We start from the raw sequence: 21833 nt of genomic DNA, 5'->3' as shown, positions 1-21833 counted from the left end.
AAGAAAAAAATACTTAGGAATAAACTTAACCAAGGAGATGCAAGACATGTACATTGAAAATTACAAAATGTTGCCAAAAGATTAAGGAAGATGCAAATAAATGGTAAAAAACCCACATTCTTGGATTAGAAGACTTAATGTTGTTAAAATGTCAATACTACCCAAAGTAATCTAGAGACTCAGTGCAATTCCTATCAAAGTCCCAAGGACGTGTATCTCAGAGATAGAAAACTCCACCCTAAAATTCATATCGAGTCTCAAGGGATCCTAAATAGCCACACCAAAAAGTACCTTAACAGGAAGAACAAAGCTGTAGGTCTTACACTTCTTGATTTCAAAACTTACTACCAAGCTTTATTATCAAAAACAGTATTGTACGGGCATACAGACAAACATATAGACCAATGGAATAAAACAGAACACAGAAATGAACTCTCTCATAAAAGGTCAAGTGATTTTTCTATGAGGGTGCCAAAACCACTCAATATTGAAAAGACAGTCTTCAATACGGGGGGTGGGAAAAATGGGTTATTAATAATAATAAATAATGTAGTGATTAGTAACTGATAATACAAGAATAAACTCTGTTTTGCATACTCACAACTTTAAACCTACTTTTGCCCACCCCTATATACAGTATTGAGAAAACTGGGTATCATATGCAAAAGAATGAAGTTGAACCCTTACTTTAAATTATATACATAAATCAACTCAAAATGGATGAAAGACATAATATAAGAGCTGAAAAGTATAAAACTCCTAAAAGAAGATACAAAGGAAAAGCTTTATTACATTAACTTTAGTAATAATTTTTGCCTATGATGGCAAGCACAAGCAGCAAAGAAAAAACAATGTGCTTTATCAAAAATAAAAATTTTGTGAACCCAAGATCACTATCAGTGAAAGATCACTATGAGTGAAAAGGCAACCTACAAAACTGAAAAAAAAAAAAAAGACTTGCAAGTCATGTATCTGATCAGGAATTAATATCCAGAATGTATGAAGAACTGCAATACAACAGCAACAAATGAACAATCCAATTTTAAAATGGCATTTCTCCATTGGAAATAATACAGATGACCAAAAAGGACATGCAAAACTACTCATTATTAGGGACCTGAAATCTAAACCACATTGAGATGCTACTTTACATCAGTCAGGAGGGTTACTATTTTAAAAGGAGGCGGAGAGGAGGAGGCGAAATAGTGAGTCTTGGCAAGGATGTGGAGACACTAGAACCCTTTGCATGGTACTATATAATAGAATCTAGGTAAGGGTGGAAAATGGTGCAGCCGCTGTGGAAAACACTACGGCCGTTCCTCAAAAGTCAAACAAAAAATTATTGTCTTGGCCACAAATTCCGTGTGATTGTTTCCATAAAATAAAAGACACATTTTTCATTTTCACCAATAACTTGATTGATTTGCGTATTTGGAGGATTTTGGCTATCTCTGACCTGGTATAACATTGATTGTTCTCAACTAATGTGTCTACTTGATCACTATAAATTCAACTGGTCTACCTGACCATGGAGCATCATCCAGCAAGAAATTTCCAGCACAAAACTCTACAAATCACGTTTGACATATTTGAGCAGTCACAGCACCTTCTCCATATGCTGCACAAATCTTGTTTTTCTTTTTTTGCATTTCAATGGTGTTTTTACCTTTCTTGAAATAATAAAGCATAACATGCTGAAAGTGTTGTGTATTTTCTTCCATCTTCACAGAAGATGGCTACACAGAAATTTACCAATTTTGATAATTTTAAATACACATTGACACGACAGCTGTCACAATACAATCCAACAAAATTGTTTCAAATGAAGTTAAAGACAAGTAAGTGCTACTAGAGCCATCTTACAGGAAAAACCAAATGAACTTTTTGGCCAACACAAAACCATATGATCCAGCAACTCCACTTCTAGGCATATACAAAAAAAAACTGGAAGACAGTGTAATGGACTGGATGTTTGATTCCACCACCACCACCCCACCCTGCCCAAAATTTGTATATATGGTTATATTTGGAGTAAAGATGTAAATCAGGTTAAATGAGGTCATAATGGTGGGGGCCAGTCTAACAGGATTAGTGCCCTTATAAGAAGAGACGCCAGGGAGCACCCTCCCCAACCTCATACTACCCCGTCCTTGTCCGTGAACTAGGAACAGAGCTTTCACCAGAAATTAAATCAGCCAGAAACTTGATCTTGAACTTCTAGTCTCCAAAAACTGTAAGAAAATAAATTTAAGCTGTTTAAGCCACCTAGTATTTATCTTACGGCAGTCCAAGCAGACCAAGACAGAAGATACTTGAATAATATTTGTATATTTATGTTCATAGTAGCATTATTCACACTAGCCGAAAGGCGGAAACAACCCACATGTTCACTGATGAACAAAATACAATGGAACATTATTCTGCCTTAAAAGGGAAGGAAATTCTGACATGATACAACGTGGTGAGACCTTGAGGACATTATGCTATGTGAAATAAGTGAGTCACAGGACAAATACTGTATGATTTCACTTATATGAAGTACTTAGAGTAGTCAAAGTTGTAGAGACAGATGTAGAATTGGGGGTAGAGGTTGCCAGAGACTCGGGGGAGAGGAATGGGGAGGCCTTCAGTGGGTACAGAGTTTCAGTGTGAGGAGGTAAAAAATGCTGGACATGGTGGTGAAGGTGGTTGCAGAACTACGCAAATGTATTTAATGCCACAAAAATGTACACTTAAAAATCGTTAAAATGGTATATTGTGTTATGTCTGTATTACCATAATCAAAAAAATTGAAAAATGGGCTTGCTAAAAGAATTCATACAATACAGAAATATAGGAAGTAAATTTATTTCACTTTTTATATGTAACTCTTTAATTTATCGGCTTTATTTTGCTGTTAGGGATGATGTGGATCTAGCTTTTTTTAAAGATTTTATTTATTTACTTTTAAGGAGAGGGGAAGAGAAGGAGAAAGAGAGGGAGAGACACATCAATGTGTAAGAGAAATATCAATCAGCTGCCTCTCATAAGCCCCCAATCAGGGACCTGGCCACAACCCAGGTGTGTGACCTGACCAGGAATCAAACCAGTGACCTTTCAGTTTGCAGGGCAGAGCTCAATCCACTGAGCCACCCCAGTCGGGGCAAAGTGGATCCAGTTTTTATCTTTCCTGGTCCCGATATTATTATTAAATAATAATATCCCCAACCCTCAGTTTAAAATTCCTCTTTTATTATGTGCTAAATTCTTATCTATATAGTAGATCCATTTTTGAATGTTATATTTTATTCCAAAATGCCATTGGCTAGTCCATTTGTTCCTGCCTCACACTCTGAGATATCACACTTTAAGGTATAATTTACTTGAATTAAAATGCACAGATCCTAAAGGTGCGATTCAATGAGTTTTGACAGATGCATACGTCCAGATACCCCACACCACTATTACAGCATAAAGCACTTCCAGCATCCAGAAAGACGCTTGTGCCTCAGTCTGTCCCCAACCACCCCAGCACGGAGGCAACTGCTATACCTACTTCTTTCACAAATGATTAGTTTTGCCTGTTCTAAAAATTTATATAAGTGGGATAGTTCAGTAAGTGCTGCATTGTGTCCTGCCCTCTTCACTTAGCACAGTGTCTTTGCAGTTTATCTATGTGTTTATATGCACTAGCGACTGATTCCTTTGTTCAGGTGAGCAGTATTGCCTCCTGTGAACATGGCACAATTTCTTTACCATTTCCTACTGTCAAGGAAATGGTGAGGAAAGTTTGGAGCTATTATGAACACAATTGCAAAAACGCTCTTTTACAAGTCTTTTCGTGAACATGTGTCTCCATTTCCCTTGGAGATTCATACTTTTGAATTTCTACAGCTTTATAGGAAGTACTGTATTAATACTTACTAAAGAAATTCTTTACTTATTATTTTTATATTTTCTCAAAAGCTGACTTTCTTTTTTACATTATTCTGTCCAAACATTCCTTTGGGAAATTTTGAGATTTGATAGGTTAATCTAAGAAGAACTAGCATCTTGATATCACTTAGTCTTCCCATCCCAAAAAATATGTTTTCCGTTTTCGGTCAAGTCTTCTGGTATACCCCTCAATAAAGTTTTTCATTCTTGCCAAAAAGTTCTGCATGTTTCTATCTAAGTCTGGTGCATGTGAAAGCTACAGACTATAACAGGGGGAAAAAAAGGATTGCTATTGAATAGCTCATTGTACGACAGGTATCCATCACTTCTTTCCATTACACATTAGCAATCAAACTTGGGAACATTCACTACAGGTCCCTTGGAGCTCAGAAAGTTCTGATAGGTAAGTACTAGAATGGAAGATGACGAGGAATTCAGTAGACAGGATAGGCTCTTGTGCCCCCATCACCACCTCTTCTCCCCATGTTAAGGGACCCCATCAGAGGTCAGAGTGGACAGCCAAGGCAGACACTACGTGGTAGGCCAGCAACAGGGCAGCGTCATCAGTGGTCAAGAGGCTCCTGCCCTCTGGTAGCCTACGCTCCCCACGTGGCTTCATGACGTGGAAGATGGCCCTTGTGAAATGCTTGCTCAGCCCTCCCTCTGAAAGACTTCTTTGTCTTTGGTATAACCTGACCAGTTTAACAGCTCATTCACCTTTATAACCCCCACAGTGGTGAGAACTCCCTGCCCGAACCTCTGCAATTTCAATGAATAAAAATTCCTCTGACTTCATTAGGCAGCACACCTCCTCTTCAGCAGTGCTACCATTTTTTCCTGTTACAATGTTAAATGCCTTTGTGTCCTCAAACTCCACTGAAGAATGAAACTCTATCCTCAGTCATTTAGCAAATCTTTTGTATTCCATACAACTTGTCTTTCCCAGGACACTGCACCTTACTTTAATTTTCCAAAGACACATGGTGCAAAACACACGAGCACCATTAAACACTGAGACTGAAGATCCTGATAATGAAATCGAAGGCCTGAAGTGGGGAAGGCACTCTGCCTGTGGAGAAAACCCTGGGATTCCACTGGCCGGGTCTTCCGAATGTGGCACATTCTGTCTCACTCTCTAAGATGCTTTACATACAACTTTTTAGAGTGTCTTAAATTCCTAAATAATTAGGACTCTGCAATGTTTAGAGCTTCACTGTGGCCACCTTCCTCTACTGCTTTAAATTTCAGTTAATTAAATCAAGATTGAATGCTTAACATGATGAGTAATCGTCTTCGTGATTCTTACTTGTTTTCTCTCTTTTTTGTTGTTGTTTCTTCCACTTTTTATTACCAGAATAAAAGCGGTCTTTCTTCTTTACAATTCAATGTTTTTTAATGTAGTTGAATGTGCCCGTCCTTGCAGTCTACTCTCCGAACACTTCTGTCACCTGAGAAAGAAACTTTGGACCGGCCTGCAGTCAGCCACCCCCCCTCCCAGCCTTGGACTGTGGTTAATCAGCTCTATAGATCTGTCCCTTCTGCACAAGCCTTGTAAATGGCATTACCTGATATGTGGTGGTCTTCTGTGTCTGACTTGTTAAAGTGAGCATAACATTTTTGAGGTTAATTCATGTTTTACCATGAATGAGTACTGAGTTCCCTTTAATTGCGAAATAGTATTCTTCTATCCGGCAATATCATATTTTGTTTATCCAGCTGATGGACATTTGGGTTTTTTCAACTTTGTGGCTGTTGTGAATAATGTGGCTGTGAACACATGAGTATGTCTTTGCATAGACCTGTTTTCTCCTGGGCATATACTTAGAATTGTCAGGTGATGTGGTAATGCCATGTTTAATATTTTAAGAAACTGCCACCTATTTTTCTAAAGTGGCTACATTGTTTTACATTCCCACGAGAAATGTGTGGAAAGGTCTATTTTTAATCTCCATGAAATGATAAAATACGACAAATCAAGGAGTTCTGACTAAGAAGAATGCATCTTTCCCCCGTGTGAGAGGTGGGAAATGGGAGACCATTTGTTCTGCACTATTTTGTGAGTCTACATTCCATGCCACGGGCTCCCTGGAGCTGGCGTGGGCATAAATGTGGTCAGCAGTCATGAGGCCAAAGTGAACACTGACTTGCCAAGACCACCCTCACGATGATGAAATGCTTCTCCTGGTGCTCACACACACAGACACGATTTTGAAAATGCTTGTCAATTCCCACTAATACAAAGAAGCAAATACTTATCTTCCTTCCTTCTCTTTTTAAATAGAGTATATGTTTATTGTTCCATTATTCAGAGTTCAGACTGTTGTAAGAGTGCTTTAACTGAAAGAGGGATCATTGCCCTTTACACTGTTATAATCAAATATGTATTTAGAAAAGGGGGAGCTAGAAGCCTAGTTTCTCTTGAACTAACAAATTCATATAGCTGACAACATCAATTAAATTACATAAGATCTATTCATTACTCTATCTATTCAAGATCAAGTTGAAGTTTAAGGCAGACTAATGGCTGTCACACAAGGCTACTGTTTGTCAGTCTTCTGTGAATTCAAGCAAAAAACAAGGAAATTGGAAAAGGACAACATAGTGAGTCAAAGAATATTCACATTGTGCAGAAACAGCTCCAAAAGAAAAGAAGCCTCTTGTATTGAACTTGGCAGTGGTACAGGTTATACAAGGAAACCACATTTTAGTGTTGAAAAGTTTTTCTGTTATTTTGAGGTTGGAATGGGTTGGAAATTATGTTACATTTTATTGCTTGCTTAAGTGCCAAACTTCATACCACTGCCATGCTACACCATCAAATATTCTGGACTGGAAAACAGTATATTGTTTACTTTCTCCTTGTGCTCTATTTACAGAATGAATTGAGAAAGCAAAGAAGCAACATAAATAAAATTCTAGAAAAGAAACTATGCTCAGAGGGCCCCAAAGGGTCAGATATAATTTTCTCTATCCTGTCAGGGGTGGGGGGCACATTTTCCTTAACCACTAACCTACAGAGCAGACAGAATAAAAGAAACTATGGAACAAGAGAGAGACTGGATCCTCCTCCCAGTTCAGAGAGGAAACTCTCTGGGTACTTGACTGAGACAGAAGAAAGAAGTGATGATGAAAAGAATGTGGCTCATCAACCCATTCTTTTTCTGGAGAAAAAGAGAGAGGCAAGCTCTTCTGTGAGGGAGGAGAAGGTGAAAGGGAATTGCAAAACTTCATATCTAGGGACGAATTTCTCCTTTTCTTAGCACCTAAAAAAAATGAGGTCTGAGATACTGGGGGGTTCCCTCCGCTTGAATTCCACAGTAGAGTAGAAAGACCATACACTTTTAAAATTGATCTGCATTAGACTTTAGGTTCTGGCTTTCACTTTGCAAGTATTCCCCTAAACGGTGATTATCCTGGTTTGCCTTTCCCCAGAAGGGGACTCAGAGACAAGGATTCAAATGCAAGCAGTTTATCTGGGAACTAAAGAACACAGAGGGAAGTAGGCAAAGGAGGCAGTGAATGGAAGATAGTCCATGCAGATGCGTTACCAAGCCAACTGCAACCCTGGGCACGTGCAGCTCACTTCTGCCCAGGCTACTACTCTAGGAGCTAATGGGAAACACGCACCTCAGAGTTACCCCAACCAAAGGCTGAGTGTGCCAAGCTGTTTATCTACCAACTCCGCTTGGTCGTGGGGTGAGGGTTGCTCCCAGAGTCATTAACCAGGTGGCAAAGAGAAGGCAAAATACAGTTCGTACGTGAGGACAGAAACGCAGATGATTCCATTGGAACTCAAGCCAATGAGCGCAGAAGTGAACCGTGGGGGAATGTGGGTACAACAGCAACTGGATCGGCTTCGAGCTCTATAAAGAGAAACAGAGTGGGTGCACCCTCTTTGGGTGCAGGACCTCATTTGCCGTGTTTCCCCCATGCTGTCATACTTTAGGTATTCGAGAGATGATGGGTTGACAAATGTGTTAGTGATGCATTAAATAACTTAGCTTTAAATCCTGGCTCCATCAGTTAAGAAAAACCTCTTTTCTCATATGTAAAAACAAATCACATTCTATAAAATAATAAATAAAAGAAGCTAATATAGTGCCTGGACCACAGAAGGAAATAACTAAATGTAAATATTGGTGTTACATATCCATCTCATTCTTTCTACCACACAGTCCTCTTTTCTTTATTTTGCCTTCTCTTATTTAGAGGAAAGGTTACTGTAGCACTTTATAGGCCTGAGTTCAGAAATCTGTACCACTCCTTGGCTCACCGGAAAGGCACACATCAACCGTTTCTTCTGAAAGGTCAAATTCATTGACTTACATATAGAGGGGAAACTGTGATAGTAATTCTTTCAAGAGAGCACCAACAACTTAAATATTTAATTATAAACATTGAGCCAAGAGCACTACTATGCAGCTATGAAGAACAAGATTAATTCTTTTAACCTTCCTACTGCTTATACTTAGGTCAATGGCTGCATTGTTTTTGACTTGCTGTTCACAAGTAACTACTCAAAAGTAAGAATATGAAAAAAATCAAGGAGTAACAAGAAAGTGTCAACTATTTTTTGCCTTCTTATTTCCGAAAGTTGACTCACTCTCCTATTCTTTTAGTGTTCTATCTCAATACCTACATGCGTATTTATTTTTTGGAACCCAGCCAGATCCTGAGTCTTAATTCCAACAGCTAATTTCCCAGTTTCCATGAGACCAGGCCTCCGAAACGTGAACTTCTCAGAGAACTACACGCAAGATGACAGAAGTTTAAATTATATGTATATATGCCTTCCTCCATTAAAAATTTTAACTTTTCAAAGGAAATGAGTAAGGCGATTAGTTCTAGAAGTCTAATCTTTCTTTCTACCTGCTAGCAAATGTGTGCTCAGGATACTAGTTAACACCCAAAATGCTAGGCACTTTGTCTGACTAATCTGAAGAATGTTTATTACACTTAAAATGCCGGTATTTTGATTTCAAATTCTTGTCAGAGTTATTTTTAGATTTTGAGACATTTAGAGTTCTAGGATCTGTCGGAACCAGCCAAGAATGGCCGAGCGATGTTACCAAGCAGCAGTGGCTTTGAGGGTAACAAGTCCATGTGGATATCCCAGGACTGTGCGAAGTGAATGTGCTGCTAGGAGAGCCGGAAAGTACACCTTCCAGGGAAGGTGAGTGCCAGTGAGAGTCGTGGACCAGAGCAGACTGGTGAGCTTGGAGACAGTTAGCTGAGCAGTAGACACGTTGGACGAGCAGAGCAGATGTACTATACTATGAAGTTAGAGCTAGAAAGGGACAAACAAAATGGAACAAAATTTGGTACAATGGACACTCCTCCACAAAAGAACATCGGTTGTGGTGCTAATCTTACAACCGGGTCTCTTCACCACGTTGGGAGCATGAACTTGTGGTACCCCATAAAATCAGCACTCTGTTTGAAGCCCAAATCTGATTTCCTGTATTAACTGGATCCAGCCCCTGTTAGGTTGAAAGCATTTAATGCTCATTTAGTCAGTCAGTGTTTCTTCTCGGTAACAAGTGCAATCTGAGGGTTAAGGTTTTATCATGGCTTCACCATGAAATGCCATGTGCCCAGGTCAGGAGGTGAGCCCCAGAGTGTAGGCTTGTAGGGAGGGGAGAGTGTAAGTCAATTGAGAAGACAAGGGCATGATAGAAAAACAAAAGCAAAATTGATGACTGTGAATAAAGATGAAAACACAACAAGATGCCAGTTGAAAAACAACAAGCAGAGAGGGGGCCTGAGACCAAGGTCAGAACCTTGCAGAAGCAGAGGTAGCAGGAAGCAGGACCTGGGAAGGGAGGGAGCCCAGTTTATTTCCCCAGGTTGATGCCTCAGGCACCCCCCTCATTTCACCATGCCAGCTGCCTTCAAGTTTATCATGACATGGGGCAGAGGAGATGGAAGGATTCTTTGGAACTATAAAATGACAATGCAGTTTTTTCTTTAGAAGGCTTTTTTGGGCTTCAAATTTAAAACATCTTAGGTTAGCTCCTACCAACTTTTATGACCTTAAGCAAACTTCCAGTTTCTTCATCTATAAAATGGAAATAACAATAGGACCTATAGCTCAAGAGTTTTAGGAAGCTTACGTGAGATAGCAAGCCAGTTCCGGAGCTGGACCTCAGCAGAGTTAGTCATATTATGACAAAAGCAACCCCAGGAAATCTTGTTGGCTCAGACGCCCAGGAGAGAGTATTCTGCACAGAGGCCTGCCAAGTTAGAAAAGCCCCCTGTGCAGGCAAGAAAGAATTGTCACTTATATTCTACAGATGAAGAGTTCAAGAGTTACAGGGTACTGCAAAAGAACCTTCCCCCAACTAATGAAAAAAAGAATATTGTTTCTTTATACATCATTCCATGAATCACAACAAATTTTGACAGTTGTCTTTTTGAAGGCCCTGTTGTGTTGTAGACCCAGGAAGTGCCTGAGAAATGTATGAGGGAGAGAAGAGAAGGTGGCTTTAAGAGCCAGCCAAAAAATCCTCCAAAAACAAAACAAAACAAAAACTTCCCAGAGTTTAAATCATGCAGTTGGCTCATCCACTATAAGTAGAGGAAGACTCATGGTGTGATATGTATTCACATCCTACATTGACATCAAGTTCAAGGTCTTTCTACTACCTGCAAGGTCCCCTGTGATCTGACCCTACCAAACTTTCCATTTTTATATAATCTACCTCCCTCTTCTGCTATATGCTGAAAATGTATTCCGCCCAAATTTGTATGCTGAAACCTATTCCCCCAGTGAAATGGTATTTGGAGGTGGGGCTTTTGGGAGGTAATGAGGTCATGGGGGTAGTGCTTTCATGAATGGAAATCATGACCTTATAGAAGAGACTCCGGAGAGCTCCCTTGTCCCTTCTGCCATGTGTGGACCCAATAAGAAGACACCATCTACAGACCAGGAAGCCAGCCCTCACCAGATGCTGAATCTGCCTGCATTTTGACCTCAGACTTCCCAGCCTCCAGAACTCTGAGAAATAACTGTCTGTTGTTTATAAGCCTCCAAGTCTATGGTATTCTGTCATAGTGGTTTGAACAGATTAAGACACTTACTATATACTACAATAACACTGGCTTTCTTCTTATTTCTGAAACATTCCAAGACTTTCGTGCCTCAGCCAAAATTACAAAGCTCTTTGTAGGTCTGATTTCTCATTTCTCATCCATCAGGTCTTAGTTCAGATGTCAGCTTATGAGAAAACTCTTCTTTAATCACTCCATTTAAAGTAAATCCTTCTCTTCATACCTCCACCTCATGGACACTATCATGCTAGAACCCACCATTTTTGTTTTTATTTCTTAATAACACTGCCAACCCTAAAATTATCACGTACAAACATATTTATTGCCAGTCTCCTTCTAGTGGAATATAAGCTCCATCAGTGTTTCAGTGTGAGGGAGCAAGTCTTGGCCATGACACAGAATATCAGTCAAGTATTAGCTTTGTTATGTGAGTTGCTAACTTCTGTTTGGTACCTGCTATTTTCCCACCGACCCGTATCATCATATTATAGCTAAACTCTGGACTGCGTTTTATCATTCCAAAGCACTGTGTATAACTTAATCAATTGGATACTTATAACCACTTCATTAGGTGAGAATGTTTCATTTTTAAAAATGAGGAAACTGAAGTTCAGGAAAGCTAAGTTACTTGCCCATGGTCACGTAATCCATAAAGAATACATTTGACATGAAACTTATGTATTTTCACTCCAAGTCCTATAGTGTCTGGGATGTGTATTTGGCCATACTAGCCAGCCTTGAATAAAATGAAAAGAAAAAAAGATGACAGAGAAATTATAACCCTAGCCCTGATTGGTATGTCTCCGTTTATTGGGTGTCATCCCACAAAGCGAAAGGTCGCTGGTTTGAGTCCTGGTCCGGGCACGTGCCTGGGTTGTAGGTTCAGTCCCTGGTCAGGGCGCATGAGAAGCAACCAATTGATGTATCTCTCACACATTGATGTTTTTCTCCCTCTTTCTCCCTCTCTTCCCATCTCTCTAAAGATAAATAAAATCTTTAAAAAAAGAATTTACAACTCTAAATCAATAGAAACATAGCAAAGAACAGTTAAAAACAAGACTTGGGACAAATTACATAAATCTCTAAGATGAAATGCAGTTCAAAATGGAAGAGGATATAATGACTAGATGCCCGAGTGGCTGAGGAATGACAACGTGCAGTTGACGTAGGAGCAAATTTAGGCGCAGACACCCAGGAGAGAGGGTTCTGCACAGAGGCCTGCCGAGTTAGAACAGTCTCCTGTGAAGGCAGGAGAGCACTGTGATCCTACCACTGAAAGCACACAAGGTCTCTTGTGTGGGAAAAGTGACGAGAAGAGGGGGAGAAACAGCGCATAGATTTAGCAGAGAGTCTGCCTCCATTGGTGTCATTGAGAAGGGCCTAGAGATCAGAGTGTGAGAGTTGGATGGACTCCTGGGGCGAATCAAGCAGGAGAACAAGACTTTACAGCTCTTTGGATCAAATGTTTGCTGTTTGGAAGTACCTCAAAGGGAGAGATGTGTAAGAATCTGCCTTGAAGGTTAGTTAGTTCAGAACCAGAAAGTTTGGGGAGGTTTTGTTTTTCAAAGATTGACAGAAAGTGTCTCATTTTGTATCTCCAATCATACTGTGGCTTCGGTAAAAGGAGACAATTTTTTTTTTTAATTGTATCCCCTACATAGGGGGCAGTGCCTTGGGGAAAATTGTTAGCCTTAAGAGAAAGCAGAGTTCTTACCAATGTTAAGATCCATTTCGCATTCAGTCTCAGAATACTACTTGAGTAAAAGCTATTTCCAACAGCTTTGATAAGATCATAAGCTTAGTTTGCGTCTAAAACACTTAACACTTGAAACAATTTAAAAAGTAACTTCTAAAGGTTAATTTAAAAGATGAATTTCCTTTTCCCCCAATCTAATTCAACAGTCATTTACCAAATATTAAATGTGTACAGACATTAAACTGAAAGTCAAACTCCATCTATGTGCCTTATTTTTTTGTCTATTGAGGCATTTTAAGACTTTATTTATTTATCTTTAGAGGGGAAGGGAAGGAGGGAGGGAGAGAAATATCAATTTATGGTTGCCTTCTCATGTATCTCCTGCCGGGAACTGGCCTGCAACCCAGGCATGTGCTCTGACTGGGAATCAAACCTTGATACTCTGGATCACAGGTCCGCGCTCAATCCACTGAGCTACACCAGCCAGGCCCATTGAGGCATTTTATTTGCACATATTTATTACATCCTTAGAACAAGAATCCCAGGATCTTTCCTCCTGTGTGTTTTCATCTATCTTACTTCTTCATGGTCCATGATGCCCGTTGAGGTTGTCAGTACGATGAAACCAAAATGACGGGACAGAAGCAGGCTCTTCTGCCATTTTTCTAGGTCTTTCAGTTGTACGTCAAATCTTGGGCTGATTACTCCATGCCTGTTTAACCTGCCTGTGAGGTTCACAACAATTTTTCCAGCTTTGTGGTCATCAATCAGTTCAAAGTCGCCAACGTAATCATGCTTCATCATCACAATTAGAAATGGGGTGATGACTTTGGAGCATGGCCTAATAAGAACCTGGTGTTTGCCCTGACTGGTGTGGCTCATTGGGTTGAGCATCTTCCCACAAACTGAACAGTCACTGGTCAGGGCACATGCCTGGGTTGCAGGACCCTGGTTGGAGGCATGCAAGAGTCAACCATCAATGTTTCTCTCACACATTAATGTTTCTTTTCCTCTCTTCCTCCCCCCATTCTCCCCTCTCTAAAAGTATATAAATAAAATCTCTTTTAAAAAAGAAGCTGGTGTTTTCCTCTCTTTTTGGCATTGTTGATACTCTTGAGAGCGTCATTCAGGACATTCATGCACGCATTATGGAGGCACAGAAAGATGGCAGAAAGAGCTCGTGTTATTTTTTTAAACAGGTTTTACCAGTATCATGTTTGTACACTGTCCTCAATGTCTTTCTCACAAAGATTCTAAAGAAGATCCTTTATAATAGTTATTTATCTTCTTCATTCATTAACATATTTTTATTTTCATCATTGCTATGCATAGTTTAAGCACTGTGGATAACAGGGAAAAAAGAAGGAAGGGAGGAAGGGAAGCAAGAGGAAAGGTCCCTGGCTTCTAGAAGTTAACAGCCTAACAGGGAAGCTAGCAACCCTACAAAACTATGAATGGTGTAACTGGAGAGCAATTGTTTCCTCACTAGCTGAGCTTCTCTCTCTCTCTTTCTCTTTCTGATATACACACACACACACACACAATTTGTTTGGTGAGGCAGAAATCATCCTGGCCAATAAATGAACTTCCCTGGGTCTCAGTTTTCTCTCTGTGTAATGAGGAAGCTGGATTAGATGTTTGCTGAGATCCTTTACAGCTCTAAAATCCTGTAAGGCATTTAACATTTATCGAGCAGTTGTTGTATACAAGATGAGAAGTATTGTTCTAGGAGTTGCAGAATATACAGCTTGAATAAAACTCATTTGGCTTTAAAGAGATTATAATTTATTGGCAGGCTACCAAATGCTAACAACTACCTGTGTGAGAAGAGGGCATGAATAAAGGTGCTGGGGCAATGAGAGGAAGGGGGAATTGATGCAGATGCAGGACAGAGAGGGATGGAACAATGAAAGCACAAACAAATTAGTTTAGAGACAGTAGAGACATGAAGTTACTGGGTGTGAAGGACAAGAAACATTAAAGGAAAGAACAAGAAAGGTAAGGTGAGAACCTCAGAAAGGACTAGCTCTTGTGAAAGCCCAATACGAAGCGGATCTAGCTTGTACTTGGAAAAGATGACCTGAGGTGAATTAAATCAACCAGCCCAAGGTCTTGGGGAACTACCTAAAAATCAGTTTCACTGAACTCAAGGACCGTGCTAAAGAGTTGGTAAAATAAGCCTTGGTTTTAGTGCAGAAGAAATGGGCCAAGACAGACTGTAGAGCTGGTGCTGCTGTGTGGGAATGGAGGAGCAACAAGAGAGCGAGAAGGTTGTAAAAGTGCAGAAGCTGGACAGATGAGCAAGAATATTCAGAATTGAGGAAATCTTCACTTGTCATCCAGGCAATTTAAGGACATTTCAAATGAGGGGTTTCCTAACCAATGGAATGGTTATATTTCCAGGGCTTCTCATAGTGCAGTAAAGCCGTTCATTTCACTTTAAAATGGCAGATTGATTGGGATGTTTTGGATGATTCTGTCCAGAGGAGGAATTATGAAGGGGACTCGGGGATTAGAGCATATCAAAGAGGCTAGAAAACCCCATGAAAGAATCCGTTTTAAAATCTAAGTAGTGTCAACCAACAGGAAGCCAGGGAACATATGTTTGAGGGTGCCTCTGACTTCACACAGTAGACCTGCCAGGCACTCCCCCCATAGGTAAAGCATGGAGAGATGGAGAGGCGGTAGGTCAGAGCGCCGAGCCTTGGTAGACAAGGCTGTGATTTGGACTGATGGAAAGAGGACAATGGTGTTATAGGTGGGGAAGACATTTCCTTGAAGGAGGGGTGATGATATGGAAGATGGAACCAGCAGGATTTATACAGGAGATGGCACAGAAGAAAGTCCAGCCATAAAAAGATACTTCCCAGGGGGCAGGAATCAGGAATATGAGCTTAAGTGTCCACAATGTAAGAGGTGGGGGCAAAGGCTTACCCCAAAATCTGAAGCCTAGAAAATTTGTTTTAAACACATGCAAGAGAAAGTGTCATTTTTTCCTACAAATTACAGCAGGGACCAAGACCACAGGACCCAGGGTCCAGGAGTGGACAACCAAGACTCCCACTGCAACAGGTACTTCTGAGATGCCTTGTCATCCAACCCAGTCCTCTAACGTAACCAATTTTTTTTCTTTTACAAATGCAGTCATTTCAACAGCAGGGCCATTCAGAATCACTTTATCTGTTCAAAAGCTCTTCCAGGGGATCTGTGACTGTTTCAAGGCCCTCGCTGCTGGTGACGGCTCCTCTGTGGTTGTAGGACAGTCTGACTTCCTCCAGGTATACCAGTTCCAGTCACCAATCCTCCAGACAGGCCAGTGCATCCAAGACCGGGGGCATCGCCTGAACCTGAGTGAGTTTGCTTAGGGTTTCTCCCATGTGACTAAAAGATGCCACCTTCTTGGCAAAGGTTCAGTTGGCCACTCAGACTTCTTTTTGGTTGGGATACAAATTTTGGTCGTTTTCTTAAGGAATCTTAGGTCATGAAAGCAAATGAAGTACACGTGGAAGTTTTTTTTAAAAAATATTTTATTTATTTATTTTTGGAGAGAGGGGAAGGGAAGGGAAGGAGAAAGATCGGGAGAGAAACATCAATGTGTGGTTGCCTCTCATGTGCCCCCTACCAGGGACCTGGCCTGCAACCCAGGCATGTGCCCTGACTGGGAATCCAACCAGCAACCCTGTGCTTCACAGGCCCAAGCTCAATCCACTGAGCTACACCAGCCAGGGCCACATGGAAGTTTTAATCCATTAAAGTGCACAAAAGGTGCCTCTCCAGGTGAATACAAAACGTGAAGATACTTAACAAAAAAATGTTAAGTGGCCCTTCACTGCTATGGGTCTTGAACGACTTGAAGGGGTTCTTGAGCAGTAGCAGTACCTATTTTAGGGGACCTTGTAGAGCTAAGGTATTTTTCATTGTTTTCTTCTAATAAATTTTATAACATATATAACAAAAGACTAATCCCATACTTTATTCAGATAATAGCTCTAGAATCTAGTCAGAGGCAAAAACTTGGTAGGGAAGAGTGACTAAAAGGCACACTGTGTCAAGTGCATGGACGCTGGGGAACCGGAATGCTTGGATTCAAATTCCTACTCCATCACTTACTACTTGTGTGAGCTTCAGAATACCACTCAAATTCCATGTCTTATGTACAAGACTGGCATAATATTACCTTCCTCATGAACTTGTGGATATGAAGGCACTAACACATGTGGTCTCTTGAAATAGAGCTTGGCACATAGTCAGTTCTCAGTAAGTGCCAGCTGCAGTCGTTGTTGTTTATTGTCATACTTGCTACTTGAGTTAGGAACCCTGGGGGCAGGTGTGTCCCCACTGCAGGTGGAACCTCTTTTCTCAGCCACAATGTAGAGCAAGTCATAGTGAAATTATGCTGCCAACTTCCTGAACTATTAAATTACTTGAGGTTTTCCACATACAATCACTATTTTTTTTTAAGTTACCTTTTCTTTTTGAAGTTGGCAGGTTACACAGGCTCTTTCCCCAACCCCACCTTTCCTTTTCAGGGACACGAAATCCCAAAGAAAGTGATTTGAAAATGATTTCTTTCATTGCCACCCTTTTGTAGTCCCTTTTCCCCATTCATTCTCCTGCTTCATTTGTACCTACAGAAAAATGATACTTCATTTATTACATTGTCATCCATACCTGGCAGCTTATAACTACTTTGTATACATATACATGCCTCTCATATGTATGACGCAATGCATACTGTCCCTTCCCTCCCCTTACAATGGGGGTCACCCCAGAGTGGGGGAATAGCACACATTTGGTGAGCAGTGTATGAGGTAATGTGCGTTTTTTCACTGTCCTGGAAAGATCTGGGATGTGCGTGATCGGCCCTACATTTCACTTCAGTCTCATCCTGGTACTGTCTTAATTAGATGGACTTTCATCAGTGTTCAAACACCCTGTTGGTTGGCAAAATAATGCTGTCTCTTCCCTGAGACATCCACATTCTAAGCCCTAGAATCTGTGAACATATTAGGTTATACAGCAAAGGGGAATTAAGGCTGCAGATGGAATTGAAGTTTTCATGCAACTGATCTTAAAATAGATTATCCTGGTGGGCCCAGTCTCAAGGGTCCTTAAAATCAGAGAGGGAATCAGAAGTTAGAGATCAGAATGACGCAATGTGAGAGGGATTCAACTTGCTATTGCTAAGTTTACAGATGGACACAGTGGACCATGAGCTGGAGAACATGAACAGTGCCTGGAAGCTGGAAAGGGCAAGGAAATGAACCGTCTCCTGCAGCCTCCACAAAGGCATTCAGCCTTGCTACCACCTTGATTTTAGCCCACTGAGACCCATAGTAAGTAGCCTTATGGAACTGTGCAATAATAAATTTGTACTGCTTTAAGCAGCTAACTTCGTGGCAATTGTTATAGCAGCCAAAGGAAATGAACACACTGTGACTGGAGATTTGGCTGGCATCTCATCTCACAGGCCCTGCCTCGCTGCTTACACTGCCCACAGCTCGTTTGGTCTTTGCATATAAAAATTAGCGAGCACCTCCTCTGTGCCAGCCACGCTGCTAGATCCTGGAAATGCAACCTGAATAACACATAGCCCTCTCATTTACTCAGCAAACATTTGTGTGCCCAGGCTCTGAGTTAGACGTGGTACAAAAGAGAAAAAATGTTCCTGCCCTGAAGAGGTTCACAGACTTTTGAGAAGATAAGCAACATAAATATATCTGTATCTATACCTATATCTATATATCTATACACACACACATGAAACAATGTAAAACTGCATGTTATAGGAGCATAGAAGAGAGACTACATATCTCAGCTTGATAAAATCAGGAGAACTTCAGGGAGAGGGAGAAATGGAACTTGGATGAATATAAATTTGCCAGACAGACAGGATGAGGAGATATTCAGGAGCTTGGATGCAATGGGCACTTCAAATCAGACTACTGCATATTATGAAGAGTGTTTTAAATTGTGTTTCACTTTAGTTACTTTTAATTGAAATGGAAATAGCCACATGTGGCTGGTGGCTACCATATTGGACAGAGCAGATTATACCCTTGAAAGGAAGGAAATCGCCTTATTTTCTCTTTTTCCACTTCTTACTGAAAAGCAGGTGTTGTGGCAAATCACCTTGGACCATGAAGACGGGGCATCACCAGGGAGTGGAAGGGAGTTGGGCCCCTGACACCATGTGGCCGCGTTGCAGTTGGGCTTTGGTTCAGATTGTTTTGTGAGAAAGATATAAGTGCTTATACTGCTTAAGCTGTTATTTTGGAACTCTGTACAGCAGCCAAATATGTATACTAATAGAAATGTCTCCTAGAATAATGAAAAGCAACAATCACAATCTTCACTAAGACTTGGAGTTCCTTTCCTTTCCTTCTGTGTACCAGGCCCTGTGCCAAATGAGACATGGTCTCATTTAATCCTCACACATTCTGGTAAGGGAGATAATAGTATACCCCCATTCTTCAGATAAAATGGAGAATTAGGTCTGTCTGGTAGCGAACTGTGTTCTACCATACAGAAACATAAAATCTTACTATTAAAGGCCAGGCAAACTGAGTGTACGACCAGAGTTTTTAAATGCAGAGATGACGTTTATGTTTGTGGCAGACATTCTCTGTTGTCTACCCAGCACCCATTTATTCTTTCTGCTTGAAAACAGAACCCCAGTTTGTTCAGAAGTGGGCAGATATTCCTTGACATCAGGATGGGTAAGTTCCTGCTGCAGAATCCAGGAGAGAAATCCTAACTGGTGTGAACTAGTCATGAGCATCTCATTCCCCTTGACCAGTAAGTGCTCTGAGGATAGGTAGGTGGCACAGTTCTGATTAATGAGATGTAAGCAAAAGTCTGATGTGAAGGGTGTCCCTCTCCACACAGAAAGCCAAACTCCTGCCCTGAATGAAGATGCAATGCTGGAGGTGTGGCATCCATCATGCAACCAAAAAGACAAAAGCCAACCTTATAAGAATGGCAGAGTGGAGAGATAAGCGAAGTCTTTGTTGACATTATCGAGCTGCTGCTCCCTGCCTGCACAGCCTGCCTCCAGACTTTTTGTACTGTGAGAAAATCAAACCCCAATTTGTTTAGGTCACTTAAATTAGGTTTTCAGTTACTTAGAGCTGGAAGGCTTTGTGATACACACACACATATCTTTTGTTTTCTTTCGAAAAATAAAGAAAGGTCACACAGCTTACAGTGGTGTGGTATCCCATACACTCTTAGCTAGCTGCTAGAAATCAATTTCCACTTGCTCATCCCCAGTAAGAATCATTTCAGTTTCTCCAAAAAACCACATTTTGGAGAATATGAAAACTAACCTTAAATAGGTGACAGAGCTCAGACAAAATGTATATTTACCCCCTTTCAACCCTCAAACTAAAAATATTTTTCCCTCAACTACAAATATTTCTTGAATATTGCACATGTATGAAAAGCACTTATACTCTCCTGTTTCAGACTGTTGATATTCTGATATTTTAAAAGAAATCTGTGTGATCTTTCTTAATTGCTGTAGTTTAAGAAAAAAGCAGAAATTCTAAGCCTAAAATTTGTATACTCAATTATCCAGGATAACAAACAAGTTCTAAAATATTTTTGAATGCTAGACATTTTTCAATTGAACAAAGAAAGATCAGATTTTTTCTAGCCATATGTTAGAGGCACACATACAAAAACATTCACTGTGCCACCACCTTAACTATGTTAATCTTTAATCTGATTTATAACAGAAAAGATCATGTGGTAGCTGGTTTTATACTATTTCATTCACAAAAAGAGATTATTCATGAAGGGAGCACATTTTCCTCCGGGATTTCACAGAATAAATGAGCTAGACACATTTGCTTCCAAATACCAAGCTAGACAAACTATTTCTAGATAAAATCAGCAAGGTATGAAACAGCAAATTAAGCAATAGTCAGGCAATCTTCAGCATTTTTTTTTTGCATTTTGACAGATTCAATAGAAATTGAAAAAGCAATATGAATAAAGACAATATTGGTAAAAGAAACATACCTTAGAGATGATTAGTGGTTCTCCGTGCTCCAGGCCACCTTTCAAAGTAAAGCCCCAAGGAGCCCCTCCTTGCAAGAACGCTTCCAGATAAATGTACCTTCCCGTGGGAGTCGTGGTGGGGTTTCCGGTGCCACGAGTCTCCTCGAAGTTCTCTGTGGTTCTCATCATGCCAAGCACATGATCCTCCGAGTTAAATTGTAAATGCCTGAAGCAGAGTCAAGAAAGTAGTGCTTCTATTATCCCATCTTTCAGGGTACTCTGACCCAAAGAGCGGTTTTGAGAAATGAAGCCTTTCAGACATGAAATGTTCTTCTCAGTTTGACTCCAAGATGCTGACCCAGGAAGACTTTTCACTCCTGCAATTCTGTAAAGTCTCCTCCTGGAGCTCAGGGTTCTCCCTGAAGCTGCCACTGAGGGGTATATATCTCTTCACTCCGTTGGAGAAAACTTCTTTTAGTGTCACTCTCGAGATTGCTATTTCATGCACATACACAATAATAAAACATCCTCTGTATATCCTCCAGAGAAAACTAAGATAGTTTTACGATATAGTAAGAAAATTGCAAAACCTCAAATGAATACCTCGTGTTTGATTGATTATCAACCCTTTCTTTTCTTCGGAGTGAAATTTACCATTACAATAGCCTCCCTTCACCCCAGAAGTAGCTTTAAAAGAAAGAAAGCACTTACTATGCTTCAGCTCGCTTCGGAATTTTCAAACTTGTCCCAATGAGACACACAAGCTGTGCTAAAACTTTATGCTTATGTTTTTCAGCAATAAGTTCGCAGTGTATTTCTTGCAAAACAAACAAACAAAAAAGTTTTGCAGGATGTAGAGAACAGTGAAAAATGCCTGGTAAATTAATCCTCAGTGGACAAAATACCCCGGAGGCAGCCCAGTTCTTTCTTTGGTATTTTCAGTGGTGATCAGCCAGGGCTGCTGCTGCTGCTGCTGCTGCTGCTGCTGCTGCTGCTGCTGCTGCCACTTGTCTGCTCTGAGAGGGAGTAAGAAAGTGAGGGGGAAGCAGATGAAGGTAAATAGAGGCACTGCAACCTTTCTGCACAGTAAGCACTGCTATGCCGCATTCAGTTCAGCACAAAGGCCTGACCAATCAAAACGGGCTCACAGTTGATAAAATAACATACA

General features: G+C 40.5%; 2 protein-coding genes across 3 annotated transcripts in view; both read right to left on the bottom strand.

Moving 5' to 3' along the window:
• SHROOM3 (shroom family member 3) overlaps positions 1-21596 on the bottom strand; it is a 281246-nt gene extending 259650 nt beyond the window's left edge. For both annotated transcript variants that reach the window (XM_037147043.2, XM_037147044.2), the window contains exon 1: positions 20687-21596. In XM_037147043.2, coding sequence (XP_037002938.2) covers positions 20687-20854 — 168 coding nt within the window. In that variant the 5' untranslated portion in view covers positions 20855-21596. The remainder of the gene's footprint in view (positions 1-20686) is intronic.
• Positions 13232-13800, bottom strand: LOC119050634 (40S ribosomal protein S15a-like). The gene is made up of 2 exons (XM_037147051.2): positions 13751-13800; positions 13232-13526 (listed from the first exon to the last, which is right to left on the bottom strand). The coding sequence occupies exons 1-2, from the start codon at positions 13798-13800 to the stop codon at positions 13232-13234; spliced, it is 345 nt and encodes a 114-aa protein (XP_037002946.2).
• Positions 21597-21833: the final 237 nt, after the last annotated feature.

This window comes from Artibeus jamaicensis, unplaced genomic scaffold (genome assembly GCF_021234435.1).
Source record: "Artibeus jamaicensis isolate MK-2021 breed Jamaican fruit bat unplaced genomic scaffold, CSHL_Jam_final scaffold_1031, whole genome shotgun sequence".
NCBI classification, from domain to species: Eukaryota; Metazoa; Chordata; class Mammalia; order Chiroptera; family Phyllostomidae; genus Artibeus; species Artibeus jamaicensis.
Note: the sequence above shows the minus strand (reverse complement) of the source record. Positions and strands in the feature narration are given on the sequence as shown.